This window comes from Phyllopteryx taeniolatus, chromosome 20 (assembly GCF_024500385.1).
Source record: "Phyllopteryx taeniolatus isolate TA_2022b chromosome 20, UOR_Ptae_1.2, whole genome shotgun sequence".
In the NCBI taxonomy this organism is placed as follows: Eukaryota; Metazoa; Chordata; class Actinopteri; order Syngnathiformes; family Syngnathidae; genus Phyllopteryx; species Phyllopteryx taeniolatus.
The window spans coordinates 11187488-11202573 of NC_084521.1; the positions used below are offsets into that span (position 1 = coordinate 11187488).

Below are 15086 nucleotides of genomic sequence, written 5' to 3' on the forward strand. Positions count from 1 at the left end.
CATTGAAAATCATAAGCTTATGGTAGACAATATTGTTTTAAAATAAACACTTTGATGAAACAATCAGACAAAATGGCTAACACATGCTTCCTCTTGTTTTAAGTGGGAGTCCCCCGGACAAGTACATTGTCCAGACCGTGGAGAACATCAGTGATGTAAAAAAATGTTGACGACCAAGGTCTGTTTCCCTGGAGCACGCACTTAACAAAAGAAGAGCAGAAAAAACAATATCTCTGCCTTTTATGTTTGTTGTTGCAAAACACACTCCAAAATGACTTAAATTCAGCCTTGCCACTATTAAGAGCCTTTCCCTTTTGACAGTAATGGCTTGGTCACTTCAGTCCATGGAGCTCTTGCCTGACCTTGACATTTAAAGAAATTCAAATAGGCCAGGGAGTTTAAAAAAAAAAAAAAAAAAGGAAAACGAATAAAATCCTAAAAATATTTGTTCTGCACCATGCTGACTTCCTTGTGAAGAGGTGACCACATCTGACCCTTCATTCACACCCAAGTATCCACAAGAGCTACAAAATGAGAGGTCGATTCATATTTGGCTGTTGCGGCACCATCATTAAGATAACTTGGTGACAGATGTGATTTAGTCTGAGGGCAACCAGACAGCGTTTGTACACTTAAGTGTTACTAAATAAGCTCTACAAGTGATGCAGGGTGCAAATTGATTTATTGTATTCCTTTTGCTGCTATCGATGGTACATATGTACTATTTTGAAAAGCAAGAACAGATGGCATTTGGCCTGTACTGGCTCATATTAATCAAGGCTTGTGCATTTAACTTGTTTTGGATCTGAATCCAAGTTGTGGTCAGAGCATTTGTTTCCCACTTATTCGGGAAGTGTTTTGTTAAATGATTGTGGAGCAACAATCAATTATAAATATTACCATCAACAGCTCCAATCTCAATGCCATGTTTTTTGAGAAAAGCCAGTAAAAATAGCATGAAACATTTTGTGATGTTTCTGCTTCTGTAAAGCAAGCTTTGCTTAACTCGTGGCAGCATACACTCAGCTACACTGGGGGAAGACTTAAATTAGACTTTAAATGCAGGATATCATTCTGTCACGTATGATATATGAAGTGCAGAAAGATGCATTTAAGAGCGACTCAGCCTTTTTTTTCTAGAATCTATAAATTCCTCTCTGCCATTTGAACTATTCACTCGGGAGGAAGGAAAGGTATTTTCAGATAATCTCACCTCAAAAAGCATCCAATGTCCTGTTATTTTACAAAATTGATAGTGCTTAGACAAAGTCTTTCAACTACTTACTTTCACCATTTAATGGATAAGTGTTATATAGACTGTATATATTGAATTAAACAAGACAGTAAAACCTCAACATTCAAAAGCCCAAAAGGTCCTTCAATTTGGAAACTGGACAAAAATCAGAGGGAAAAACCAACAACTTTTAAAGCAATTTTAAAAACTCTGAGGTGAAGCTGGGAAATTGTGTAAGACCAGCTGTGCGTCTTTCTTATGTGAGCTATCACAGAAGGGTACAAGTGGCGGAAAAGAGGGAAGGTACGGTAAGGGAACCAGCTATGGAACTGAACAAAATTTAGTAATTTAATCGTGGCTGCTCAGTACAAAATGCCTAAAACCCGTATCAATAATAAAACTGCTGATATTAGCTAGGCGAAGCGTTTTATGAATGTTCCATGCTGCTAGCCTCTAATTTTAGAGGAATTGCATATTGTGCCCATCACGATTATCTCACTGTGCCCACTTTTGTTGCATGTCAACAGTTTGTATCATTTTTGCAATGCTGTCATATTTAGGCAGCCTACTGGTGCAAATTATGTTCGAGTCACGGCGCTAAAGACCAGAGAACATTTTACGAAGCAAATTACATCATCCAGACACGATAGTAAAGATATCATCATGCTAGTGGAAACACTGACAACATCTAGCCCCCTATAAAAGTTAAATGCCATGAGATGATGACAATAACGCATGTTGTGTGTGTGTATACGTGTGTGTATAGTGGGAGAAAATAAGGGTGTCCCTTCTGTCTTAAGCTTACACATCCAGGTTCTCCGGGCTGAGGGAACACTTCCAGATGGCTCCAGTGGCGGCAGCCATGAGCTTTTTGTTTTCCCTTTTTCCCAGAAGTGAAACCAGGGCCTGCAGACCTTTGTGCTCATTCACTAAGGTGCGGGTCTGCTTGTTTTCTGCACACTGCAATCAATAACAAATGCACATACAGTTGATATCTAAGTGGCAAACAAAGGGGTTGGAGATATTTTTAGAGTCAGGGTGCTGAGATACAAGGGTGAGAGATTATTGTCAGTTTGGTTTGACAGGAAAAAAATACAGTACATAATTAATAAACTAAAACTCATGACAGATTTTCATGAAATCATAATATCACTTTTGGAGTCACAATGTTACACTAGTTCAGGGTGTAGTCTGCTTTTCGGTGTGTAGTCAGCTCGGGTAGGTCCCGCAACCCTCAACAGGATAAGCGATATAGAAATGGATCAATATCCCTACTCAAAAGAATGCAAACGGTTAGCCGAACAGATATGGCTTTATTTGTTCTTTTGCTAAGAAATTGTATATTATCTTTTTTCCATTTCAGTTCCACTGGAAGCATACCATGCTAAAGCTTATGATTAGTGTTACAGAGTTAGGCTTGTTGTTTAGGTAGACGAGTATTGTGTTTTTAATAGAAGATTTTATTTTGCACCAGGATTCAACTGGCTATTAGGACAGAAATATTTTGTTTTTTGTTTGGCTTTGATGTAAAGGCCATTCACTGCCATCTAAATCAGTGCATGAGCTTGCATGGAGACAGATCAAGAAATGTCACTAGAAAGGAAACATTATTATACAAAGAAGACACTTATTTAACTCAATGTACGGTATTTATCAAGCTAAACTATTAATATTAGATGTGCCTTTCAGCTGAATCTCTCAAGTTCAATATGGTACTCATTTTTGATGGGTCCACAAATATGCAACAAAGACTGTTCCAATGTTTATTAGAACACATGGATTAAAAAGTTACCTTGAAGATGACATTGGCACAATGTATTCGTAGTTCATCGTTGTCGTTGCTGAGGTTTTGGACCAAATATTTGATCAGGCCCTCAGTTTGAATCGCATTCTTACAACTTTCCTGTGATGTCAAACCAATTATTGGACTACAAAAAAATCATCGTGATGACAATATACTTTAAGTCTGAAGATAATTTGTTTTCACCTCGTCGGCACAGTTCTGGAGGATGCCCACCGCAGGTATGAGCATGTTCATCTGTGGAGACTTGAGCAAGCGTCCCAGTAGAGGGATGCCGCCAGCCTTATGGATGGCCTCTTTGTTTTTGGGACTCCTGCTGCAGCTCCAGAGTGCTAAAACCCCAAAGCGGGCTACCTCGACATCCTTCTCCTGCTTTGCATCCACATTCACTAAATCAGGGGCACAGTCAAGCAGCTTCACCTGATCAGAGACAAAATACAAGAAACAGACATATGGATGGAGCTAACATACACATAAAACAGGCTGATGACACATCTGAGCTGAAATTAATTACATTGCTACTTGGTGGTACAGTGGAAAACTGCCCAGAGGGACTGATGTAAGATCTAATTCATGACTATCATTCAGCTTAAATCTATAGTTCCTAATGAGACAGAGCAGGCAAGGCTATCACTGTCCGATTCAAAGGTGGTCTCGCACCAATCTACTCTTTTGAGTGACTCGCACATTAGAACATCTGATTTTGGGTCTGAGGAAAATATACAACGGTGTAGAGCCTTTAATCACAGGGCGCTCTGTCAACAAACATGAATGCAGGTCATCGGATGTAGGGGGGACATTCTATCTGATTAGCTTCAGCACCCAATCTGGTGTTTGTAAAAGACTGGGTGCAGAAAGGACGGGTAAACCTCTATCCTTTAATTATAAATGCATGAAGAGGGCATGAATGGGTTCCTCATATATTGTGCAGTGTTGTTTTGTATTTAAAATACAAAAATACCATAAAAATTACTGAATGGATGTCAATTGTAAACTTTTTTTCCCATCTTCGTTTCCTTTGACATACATCCATCCATCCATTTTCTACACAGCTTCTCCTCACTAGGGTCGCAGGCCTGCTAGAGCCTATCCCAGCTAACTGCAGGCAGGAGGCGGGGTACACCCTGAACTGGTCACCAGCAAATCGCAGGGCACATTTGAACAACCATTCACCCTCACATTCACACCTACGGACAATTTAGAGTCTAAATTAACCTTCTGTGCATGTTTTTGGGATGTGGAAGGAAACCGGATTACCCGGAGAAAACCCACGCAGCAGCGGGGAGAACATGCAAACTCTACATAGGCGAGGCCGGATTTGAACCCAGGTCCTCAAAACTGTGAGCTGGATGTGCTAACCGTGGCCACCGTGCCGCCTTTCCTTGATAGATTTAAAAAAATAAAAATAAAAGTCTTCATTTCCAGTCAGTTTCATTTACCAAGATGCTGACAAAAGATCTGGGTTTGGCCCTCCTGTATGTATGCGACTCAGGCATATGTTAAATTCAAATTCCTCTCTAAATTGTATGTTGCACATATACATTAATGTACAATGACCTATACCTTTGTTTGACAAATACTTACCAGTTTACTAATACCGTTGTATTTTCTAACAGTTCTCCTTGCCCTGCGGAAGCTGGTCAGATTAGCAATGGTCTCAGCAGCTAAGGCCTTCACGTCTTTGTTTCGTGAATCCAGGACATTAATGATGCTTCGCAAGCCTCCGTTGTCAACGATGGCCCGGCGGGTTTGGGCATTGTGGCTGATCTCTCTGAGGATTCGCAGAGATCCAAGCTAATCAAATCATAAAAAAAGTGTTTGTTTGATGGAAAAAATAAAAGCAATTTAAGAAGGACTGACATTTGCAGAAGACAATACTGGAGGATAATTGTTAGGCCATGACTTTAAGGCAAGGCACTGTACCAAGCACTTTGGTGTCTGTATATATACAACCCCAATTCCAAAGAAGTTGGGACGTTGTGTTAAACATAAATAAAAACAGAATACAATGATTTGCAAATCATGTTCAACTTATATTTAATTGAATACACTACAAAGACAATATATTTAATGTTCAAACAGATACACTTTATTGTTTTTAGTAAATAATCATTAATTTAGAATTTTATGGCTGCAACACTGGGACAGGTGGCAAAAAAGATTGAGAAAGTTGAGGAATGCTCATCAAACACCTGTTTGGAACATCCCACAGGTGAACAGGCTAATTGGGAACAGGTGGGTGCCATGATGGGGTATAAAAGGAGCTTCCCTGAATTGCTCAGTCATTCACAAGCAAAGATGGGGCGAGGTTCACCTCTTTGTGAACAAATGCGTGAGAAAATAGTTGAACAGTTAAAGAACAATGTTCCGCAATGTACAATTGCAAGGAATTTAGGGATTTCATCATCTACGGTCCATAATATCATCAAAAGGTTCAGAGAATCTGGAGAAATCACTGCATGTAAGCGGCAAGGTCGAAAGCCAACATTGAATGCCCGTGACCTTCGATCACTCAGGCGGCACTGCATCAAAAACCAACATCAATGTGTAGAGGATGTCACCACATGGGCTCAGGAACACTTCAGAAAACCAATGTCAGTAAATTCAGTTCTGCACTACATCCATAAGTGCAACTTAAAACTCTACTATGCAAAGCAAAAGCCATTTATCAACAACACCCAGAAACGCCGCCAGCTTCTCTGGGCCCGAGCTCATCTGAGATGGACTGATGAAAAGTGGAAAAGTGTTCTGTGGTCCAACGAGTCCACATTTCAAATTGTTTTGGGAAATTATGGACGCCGTGTCCTCGGGGCAAAGAGGAAAAGAACCATCTGGACTGTTATGGACGGACCGTTCCAAAGCCAGCATCTGTGATTGTATGGGGCTGTGTTAGTGCCAACTTACACATCTGTGAAGGCACCATTAATGTTGAAAGGTATATACAGGTTTTGGAAAATCATATGCTGTCATCCAAGCAACGTAATTTTCATGGACGCCCCTGCTTATTTCAGCAAGTCAATGCCAAACCACATTCTGCACGTGTTACAACAGCGTGGCTTCGTAGTAAAAGAGTGTGTATACTAGACTGGCCTGCCTGCAGTCCAGACCTGTCTCCCATTGAAAATGTGTGGCGCATTATGAACCGTAAAATACGACAACGGAGACCCCGGACTGTTGAACAGCTGAAGCTGTCCATCAAGCAAGAATGGGAAAGAATTCCACCTACAAAGCTTCAACAATTAGCGTCCTCAGTTCCCAAACGTTTATTGAATGTTGTTAAAAGAAAAAGTGATGTAACACAGTGGTAAACATGACCCTGTCCCAGCTTTTTTGGAATGTGTTGTAGCCATAAAATTCTAAGTTAATGATTATTTGCTAAAAACAATAAAGTTGATCAGTTTAAACATTAAATATCTTGTCTTGGTAATGTATTAAATTAAATCTAGGTTGAACATGATTTGCAAATCATTGTATTCTGTTTTTATTTGTTTAACACAACGTCCCAACTTCATTGGAATTGGGGTTGTAATACAAATTGGCACACAAGGTTGGCCCTGATCTTGTCTGCAGGCCATCTAAATAGAGCCTTGATAAAATGACTCACTTGGAGATTGACTTCGTCCAAATGTAGAATGTTAGTGAGGACTTTCAGGCCACCTGAATCCTGGATGGCCAGATGATACGTCTCTTGCATCAGGTCATAGTCCATCAAGGCGTACAGAGTCAGCAAAGTGGCTGTCTGGTCGCCTGCCTGGAATTATAATTCCGATCAGTACTGATCAGTCAAAATCTGTGTCCCAAGTCAGAGCCCTTTCGGTGGGTTTATAGAGGTAAATAGATGCGTCTGCAAAGGCCCTGTCAACCCTTGTTGAATTCAACGGTCGAGTCTTTGGGGAGAGTTCCAGGTTGAGTCACAATGCCACCGTTACATAATAATGCTAGGTGGCTATATGTTAGCATCACTAAAATGTTTTCACAGAAATGTCATGTTCCTAGATGCATAAAATATTTGGTAGTGAAAGTTAACTTACATTTTTTTCCTCCAAATTTAAATATAGAGACCACTGTCTGTCTTGCACAATGTTATATGACCTCATCGGCCTTCACATACTGTAGTCTTCAGAAGGATGCAACCTCTGCATTTGGACATAGCTGAACTTAAAAACAAAAGGAACACATTACCATCAAGTAACAATCCCAAGGAAAAAGAACTTAGTTGGTAGTTTGTTTGCCTTTAGAGAAATACTCCCAATCCTCAACTTCACTCTCTAGTATCCCCCATAACAACCCCAGCTAAGATGTTTTAATACCACAGCCTGGTCGCTATTTAGCTTTGTGGTGGGAGCTGATGGAAATAAATTATTTGCAAACACTGGGCTGTGCTCCGACCAGTGCCAAGACCAGAAGCCATTAGGTACTGCTCCAAGAAAAAAAGAACACTATTAGCATTCAACCCCCCAAAACTAATGTGGATCTGGCATTTCAAATGATAAATATGTTTTGACAGTTTCTAAACACACTCATTTATTTTAAACTTGTACCCCAGCGAACAGCAATGTTGTAACTGAAACGTAACTAAGTAAAAAGTGGACGAAGAGGGGAACAGGAGCTCTTTTCTTCAAAGTGATGGTAGATTCAAATAAAACAATCCAGGATTTAAAATAGAACATGTGCGGTTAAATTCTGAGACAATCAACTATTTGGCATGTTCCAGATTTACAGCTTTTTTTATGTTCTCCGCAGACATAAAATCTTATTGTGGATGGACAGTGAGCGTGCCATGCCATATGCCACTTAAAACTTTGGTCTAGGGTTAGTGCTTGGGGATGGTGAAACTACTGCCCTGACACGCATAATTTGTGTTTTTATGTCATCATTCACAAACCAAAAACACGTTTCAGATGTATTTTTTAGTATGTAAAGCCTGCTTATGTCCTTCCACAAGTCCTTATTTGTAGTTGTACAGTATGTATGTTGAAACAAGAGTGAAAAAATGTATATCCCTCCAATAAACATAATAAATTAGAACCTTATTTTATAGGGCATAAACATTTCCAAGAGTAAAATGTTCATTACTTCAAATGTGCAATCTGGATCTGCAATTTTGTTTGACTTTTGACACGAAAACCAAAATTGTTTGTATGCTGAGGAAGCACTGCCTGCTACAGGAGCTGTTGAAGTAGTTATATACAGCAGTCATTGAATCAGTCCTGTGTTTATCCATCAGTCTTGGTCTGGTGCTGCTACAAAGAAGCACAAAATCCAACTACATTGGATATTTAGGATTTCCTAAAGGATCACTGGTACCCTACCCACTCTTGAGGACTTGCATGCTACAAGAACTACAGGCAGACATTCTCTTGGAATCACCCCACCCCTGACACCACATTTTCCAGCTCCTTCCCTCTGGTAGGTGCTATCCAACAATGCAAACTAAAACCAGCAGACATTACAATGGCTTCTTTCCTCTTGCCATTTCGCTCTTAAAAACCTGACTCATAATTTCATAGTAACACTGCCAATTTTGTACATCTCTTAAGGGCCATTATTACTATATCCTTGTAGCTCCAACACTCTGCATCATTTGCACAACTGTTGTTGATCTGTATTACCACACTACTGGTACACTTTATATTGCTTTATGACTTTTCTGCACAATTTGCATTTATTGTTTATCGGGCAGTCTGAATCCAGTTCCCATTCAGTGACTGCATAAATGTGAGTTTGAAAGGTTTTCCGTCTCTATATGTACCCTGTGATTGACTGGTGATGAGTCCAGAGCAAGGTCACCTGAAGTCAGCTGGAATAGGTTCTATCCCCATGACCCTCAACAGGGTAAGCGGTATAAAAAAAATTGATGGATGGACAAAACCGTGTCCACTGTGTCTCATGTACTGTTCTTTTCTTCTTTTACAGTATGTCATAGGTTACATTACTGCAAAGCAACTGAAAACACAAAAACAAAAATCAGTCGTCTTGGGATGTTTAAATTATTACAGTAAAACCAAATGGTAGTGTTTGAACATCAACATTTAAATATTGAATGGGGGATGGGCATTTGACTGAAGTGTATGAATTTAAAAATGTAATGTATAAGTAGTTTTATACAAGTGGTATGATTTCTAAGAAACATACTACATTTTCGTTTTAACAATGACCTTAAAATGTTTTTTAAAAATAGTTTGTAAGTTGCAGTGAAGGGAGACTGTGAATGTTCTAAACTGCCAGTCTGCTGAGTAGAAAAATGATGAGTTCATCTGGATGTCGCTCAATTTCCCATCGGTGCTCTGTTGAATTAACTGCGCCTTTGGTTGGCTGCATGCAAGTAGTGCAGTACAGAATACAGTGTTATCCCTCAATTACTTCAAGACATCAATTACTTCAAGACATGATTAATCACTAATGAATTCCATGCAATAAACGTATTTCTAAATGATCAATTAATCAACTTACTCATCCCTTATAGTGACAGTAGAACAACTCATGTTGATAGCATGATGCAGTGTGATTAATCACAATACAAACTCACATTAAAACAGTATATTGTATTTGGTGTATCGTATTTAAATGCTTCTGATAGCTCCAGTGGCGTACAAAGATAGCAAAAGACCTTCGCACTCCGCTGGATAGCCCGCTAAATCAGATGAAATGCAGTGACTAATGAATAGCACTAGCACAATTGGGTATCACTGAAACAAAAAAAAACATTGTAAATTTGTTGCATGTAAAGGACTGCAGAATGAACAATGACAAAACAGAACAAATTTTTTAGGCTTATTGGCTAAACAGACAAACCAAACTAACCGGTGTGCTGCTAAGTTTAGTAAGTATTATTAATGTAATACTGTACTTTTTTACATTGTTTCTATGATCATACTTTCATTATTCTATTAGGTCCACTACGTTGACTACAACATTAGGCACACTTCCAAAATCTATTGGGTTGTAATAAATTGATACTGTCATTCAAATTCAGAAAACTGAAAAGGGTTTCCCCTTTGTTCAATTAATGTGGATCTATGATGATGGATTAATGTAAAACAGCCTTTGTAGCTTTCTGCATTAAATCTTGAAATATTTCTTCAAATTATTGTTTTTTTTCCCCCCTCATAAAACAAATACCAATAGACTTATACATGGTCATTACTGACTTCAAATGTTGTCTTTTGCGTAAACCATGCAACCATTTAACGTGAATAGCTGTGCAGTCATTTGGTTGTAAAAAACAAAAAAAACAACAACAACTGATTCTGCGGGCAAATGATACAACATAAAGCACATTAAACACAAAACAGAGCATCAGTTTGTGGCTTCAAGAAAGTATTAAACGTCCTATAGTACAAACAGCTGTCTATAATGCAGGGGGAGTAAGATCTCCCTAAAAATAAAACAGATATTTCACTTGGCTCATGGTAAGTTTCAGCGTCTGATGGTAATGATATTATAAAAATGAGTATTGGCCAAAGCCCATAAATAACTGCCCGGTGTGGTTTGAAGACAGATAGATAGCTGCGGTGTTGGTTCCTGCAGCATAGCAGCTTGTTGACACAGGAACATACACACTCACACAACCCAAAAGCTGGCACACCAAAATACAGCTGAAAAGTATAAAACATACAAACCTGTTTTTCATTTGTTTTTCTCTGACTAAATTCACTTCTTTCATATCATTTACACCCCCTGTTGCTTGTCTTTGGAACAAAGCAACAGCCTACTTTCAGAGTAGGCATTTCCTCTCATTATCCATCCATCCATTTTCTGAGCCGCTTCTCCTCACTTGGGTCGCGGGTGTGCTGGAGCCTATCCCAGCTATCATCGGGCAGAAGGCGGGGTACACCCTGAACTGGTTGCCAGCCAATCGCAGGGCACATAGGAACAAACAACCATTCGCACTCACAGTCATGCCTACGGGCAATTTAGAGTCTCCAATTCATGCATGTTTTTGGGATGTGGGAGGAAACCGGAGTGCCCGGAGAAAACCCACGCAGGCACGGGGAGAACATGCAAACTCCACACAGGCGGGGCCGGGGATTGAACCCGGGTCCTCAGAACTGTGAGCCTGACGCTCTAACCAGTCGGCCACCGTGCCGCTCCTCTCATTATAATATGCATATTTACTCAGATACTAAAATATACCGTCCAGAGACAACATTTGGTCTACCTGTACAATATTTTTTAAATATTATTTTGATGGATTTATGATTTTTATTTTGCTGTGTTGCAGATATTTGTTTTAGGTGGATGAAAGAGATGTATTCTGCTTTATTTATTTTTTACACTTTAAAAAGTTACCAGGTGTCCTAACAAAGGTTCTCTATGAATTATAGCACAATTAACATCCACATGTCACATACTGGTTCAAATCATGCCATGTTGTGGTTCTGTCTCATGCAAATGCAGAGTACGACTTTTATTTGTTGCCCGCTGGCAGAGAAGCAATGCAGTCTCTGCATATTTCCCCCCCAAAATAAGTTAATAGGATCCACTGATTGAGGATGGGCAATCTCTGAACTCAAGTAGTCAACTGGATTCTGAGGCGGTCTGGGTAACCTCTGTTTTTGTCTCTTTTCCTTTTCTTTCTTCGCTGACACATTAATATTCACCATATGCCCTGTCAGACTTGTCACAGGCGCGCTTCATTTTTATACTTTTGCGGTGTGGGCAAACACTGCATACAGCTGGTGCCGTTAGACAGCTCGATCCCTTCTGCCTTGGCTCGCGAAGGCAACCAAACAGGCCTGTCTCACAAACCAGGAATCTCCGAGCACAGCCAACCACTTCAATCTGAAAGAAGCATCTCTTTTAATCTCTAGTTATCCTTCTTCCTTCCTGATCAGCATCCTGATATGCCTGAGACAGGTCAGATTATGGAAAAGCATGTTCACTTTCCATAATCCCCCTATATTATAGGTTCTAACGCACCACTGTGGCTACATAAGATTCGCCAATGAATCAGGAACACTAACTCTGGCCAGCATCAAAGTTCTTGCGCAGATGACAGGAAAAAAAGAACAGATCTTCTGTTTCCTGTCAACTGTGTCGGTCTGTGTCTACAGGACAACATCTCTCTCTTTGTTTTAAAAATCTCCATTTGCGGTTGAAATCCATCAGAAGAAGACATGAGTGATGCACAGTGTGACGTTTCCTTACCCTAAGGTACTTGACCAGCTTCTGGATCTGCCAGTATTCTGAGGGGTGATCTGTGTTTCGTTGACGGCGTACTGGCTGCTCCTCTTCCTCATAACTCTGATCGCTCTCAGATGAAGTCTCACTGAAAACCTCCCCTGTTTGTCGTGTCTTGCTGAAAAAGTCAAAAAGCAGAAATTATTGACCACTAAAGACCACATGCTAGGTACTTCACAATTTTAGCAGAAGGAAGATATAGATGGAAATAATGTCATGGGATCAGTGGAGGCGATATAGCAGCCATATATCTAAATAGACACAGATGGGTTTTAAAAATGATCATGCCTTTAGGATAGACCGGTATCATAAAAGCTGGACACGAGAGCAATGAAATATGTGATTTTCAGTCAGTTCCATCATAACCATGGATCTTTGTCTGGCATTTCCTCTGAATGGATAAATGCAAATTTGCAGTTTTATTTCAATACGTTATATGCAGAATGTCAAGTGAACAAACAGGTTAGCGGACTTCCTGTGTATGCTGCGATAACTAGCAGAACTACGGGTTGATGATACGATGATTTGAACTCAAACTTGGTAAATTTTTATTTATTTTTTTTATGGCTGTTGTCCATGTGTCATTTATTTATACAAATATGATATATAAACACAAACAAAGCCTGAACATCAAATATTGCAATCTTTGGTAACTCTTGATAATGCCTTGTATAAAACAAAAGACATTGTAGGCGTTTAGAGTTCTACGGGTGCTTTGTCTCGTCTCCTGCAATGGGCTCCGCCATTTACCCAAATGCGGAGGTTGGTCGCACATAACCCCTATAACAGAAAATTCTAAACAATTATCTGTGAATATGTAATAACTTAGCGTTGCTCAAAGAACCATTTTGATTACCTCTTGCCTGTCAGAAATTTCATTTCCTTGATAGTGAACCCCCAAAAGATGCCAAAAACAGCAATACACTAGCCACATATTCCAACACATACAATACACTAAATTAAATTGCATCCACTCAGTTGCAGTGCATGACAAAACCCAAACTGCATGGTTGATGATGATCAAAATCTGCTCCATCTGGCATAACCCAGTTTTTTATGAAACTGGGTGTGTATTTGTCGTTACTGTGATAGTGTAATAAAGTCAATCAGCTTAAATGAAATGGTTACAGATACATGAGTAATGTTAAATGAGGAAAGAAGGTCAACACTGATGAGATACCATTTTTCTCCAATGCTGAGATTCCAAAATACTGTTACTTTTAATAAACACAAGATCAATGTAGTCAAAAAGGAAACCAAAAATGCATGAAACATCTTTTTGTGTTCTTGCTCAAAAAAACTATAAAGGTCTATTGTTGAGTATCGTAAAAATAAAAATTAAAAAAGCAGTGTAACTTTACAATCTAAATTTGAAACCTCTGTTAATTTACACATCAGGTTTTCTGAAAAAATAAAAATAAAAACATTCTGGAATCTTGCTTGCCCAAGTCTCAGTGTACAGTACATTATAACTTGTTGTTTCATGGCTTGTGAGAAAGGAAAACCAAAGTGGACACTCACAGTTTCATAGAGGACAGTTGTTCTGCGTAAGAGGACTCTGAAAAACGTGATATACTCTTGCTCCTGGCTCCCTTCTGTGCATCGACGTCAGATATATTTTCCTGTTCACTGTAATGACATAAAATAAAGACTCATGATGCCCAGTTGTGTTATTTCTATAGCTATAATTCTCTCCATAAGATGTATCTTGGAGGTATCTGATACAGCTGTGGCATGGATGAAATCTAACTTGCACCAAATGGCTTCCCCTGGAGTGCTTAACAAAGACGCTACTATAGAAGCAATTTAATCGGAACAGAACAATATTTCTCCATTAAAACAAAGAGCAAAGGGGGGCCCTTTCAATGAGAAGTTCTGGGCTACATCCTGAACTGGTCATCAGCCAATCGCAGATTATTACATTCATTTCCATATTAAATATGAACCTATAAATTTTAAATCAAATATTAACATCCATACATCCATATTCTTCCGTTTTTTCGGCGGGTCAAGTCGCAGCTTAAGTATCAACAAATATTAGTATAAAAATATTATTAAATAACAGGTCTCCTTTATTTTCAGTGCATTTTATAAATATCTTCGATTTTCACCTGATGCTCCAAATATTATACTGTTGAGCAATAAATCCACAAATTATGTATAGCATTAATTGCTTCATAATTTCAAGATGCAAAAACTAAACAACATGTCAGAAGCACTAAGATTAGCACCAAGGTGAATGCTCGCACAATATAGCAAGTGTCCAGCCTGGTTCAAGACTTATTTTTGTCCACCGAAGTAGGTGATCCAGGATTGCCACGGCAATGACAGAGAGCACTAATGTCATTATTTCAAGCCAGTGTACCATCAAAATGTTTTAAAATCTATTATTTTAAGGTCAAATACTACATAGTGTTACTTTAAAAAGCATTTCCTTACCGCGGGTCATATTTTTAATTCGGCAGCAAGGGTTTCCACGCTGCGACTGCATTTATTAGTCTTGATGACTGTGTAATCATGGGTATTTCCACTTGCCCTTAAACCATATACGGTAACTACACGCAGCACGGCATGACTCAAGCATCACTTTCATCTCAAGCCCACACAGTATCTTCAACAAAGGTGATTCCAACAACAAGCAGTAAGCAGTATTACCATTCTTCTGAGGACAACTATAATTACGTACACAGTTGAGGATAGAGATCCTACCGTTGTGAAGGTGTAGTGCTCTTGTCAATCCTTTTAAGTGACAGTTGTGTCTGCGCATCCACTAATTTTGGTGTACGTGGAGGTTCTCGAATATCCTTTTAAAGCAAATCAAACAAAAATGTATGTGTCAGTTTAATTAATCTTTTAGTTTGCTTGTAC

The 15086-nt window shown here is 39.2% G+C and overlaps 1 protein-coding gene across 10 annotated transcripts in view; it reads right to left on the bottom strand.

The window, feature by feature from the left end:
• Positions 1-15086, bottom strand: part of odad2 (outer dynein arm docking complex subunit 2) — a 63907-nt gene that overhangs the window by 28262 nt on the left and 20559 nt on the right. For 9 of the 10 annotated variants that reach the window (XR_009785922.1, XR_009785921.1, XR_009785919.1 and 6 more), the window contains 8 exons: positions 14928-15022; positions 13740-13847; positions 12186-12336; positions 6640-6786; positions 4620-4829; positions 3222-3455; positions 3027-3137; positions 2040-2194 (listed from right to left, as the gene is read on the bottom strand). Coding sequence is in view for 3 of the 10 variants with exons in the window: in XM_061758337.1 (XP_061614321.1) it covers positions 2040-2194; positions 3027-3137; positions 3222-3455; positions 4620-4829; positions 6640-6786; positions 12186-12336; positions 13740-13847; positions 14928-15022 (1211 nt within the window). In the remaining 7 variants the exon portion in view is untranslated. The remainder of the gene's footprint in view (positions 1-2039; positions 2195-3026; positions 3138-3221; positions 3456-4619; positions 4830-6639; positions 6787-12185; positions 12337-13739; positions 13848-14927; positions 15023-15086) is intronic. The other variant, XR_009785923.1, reaches the window with a different exon arrangement.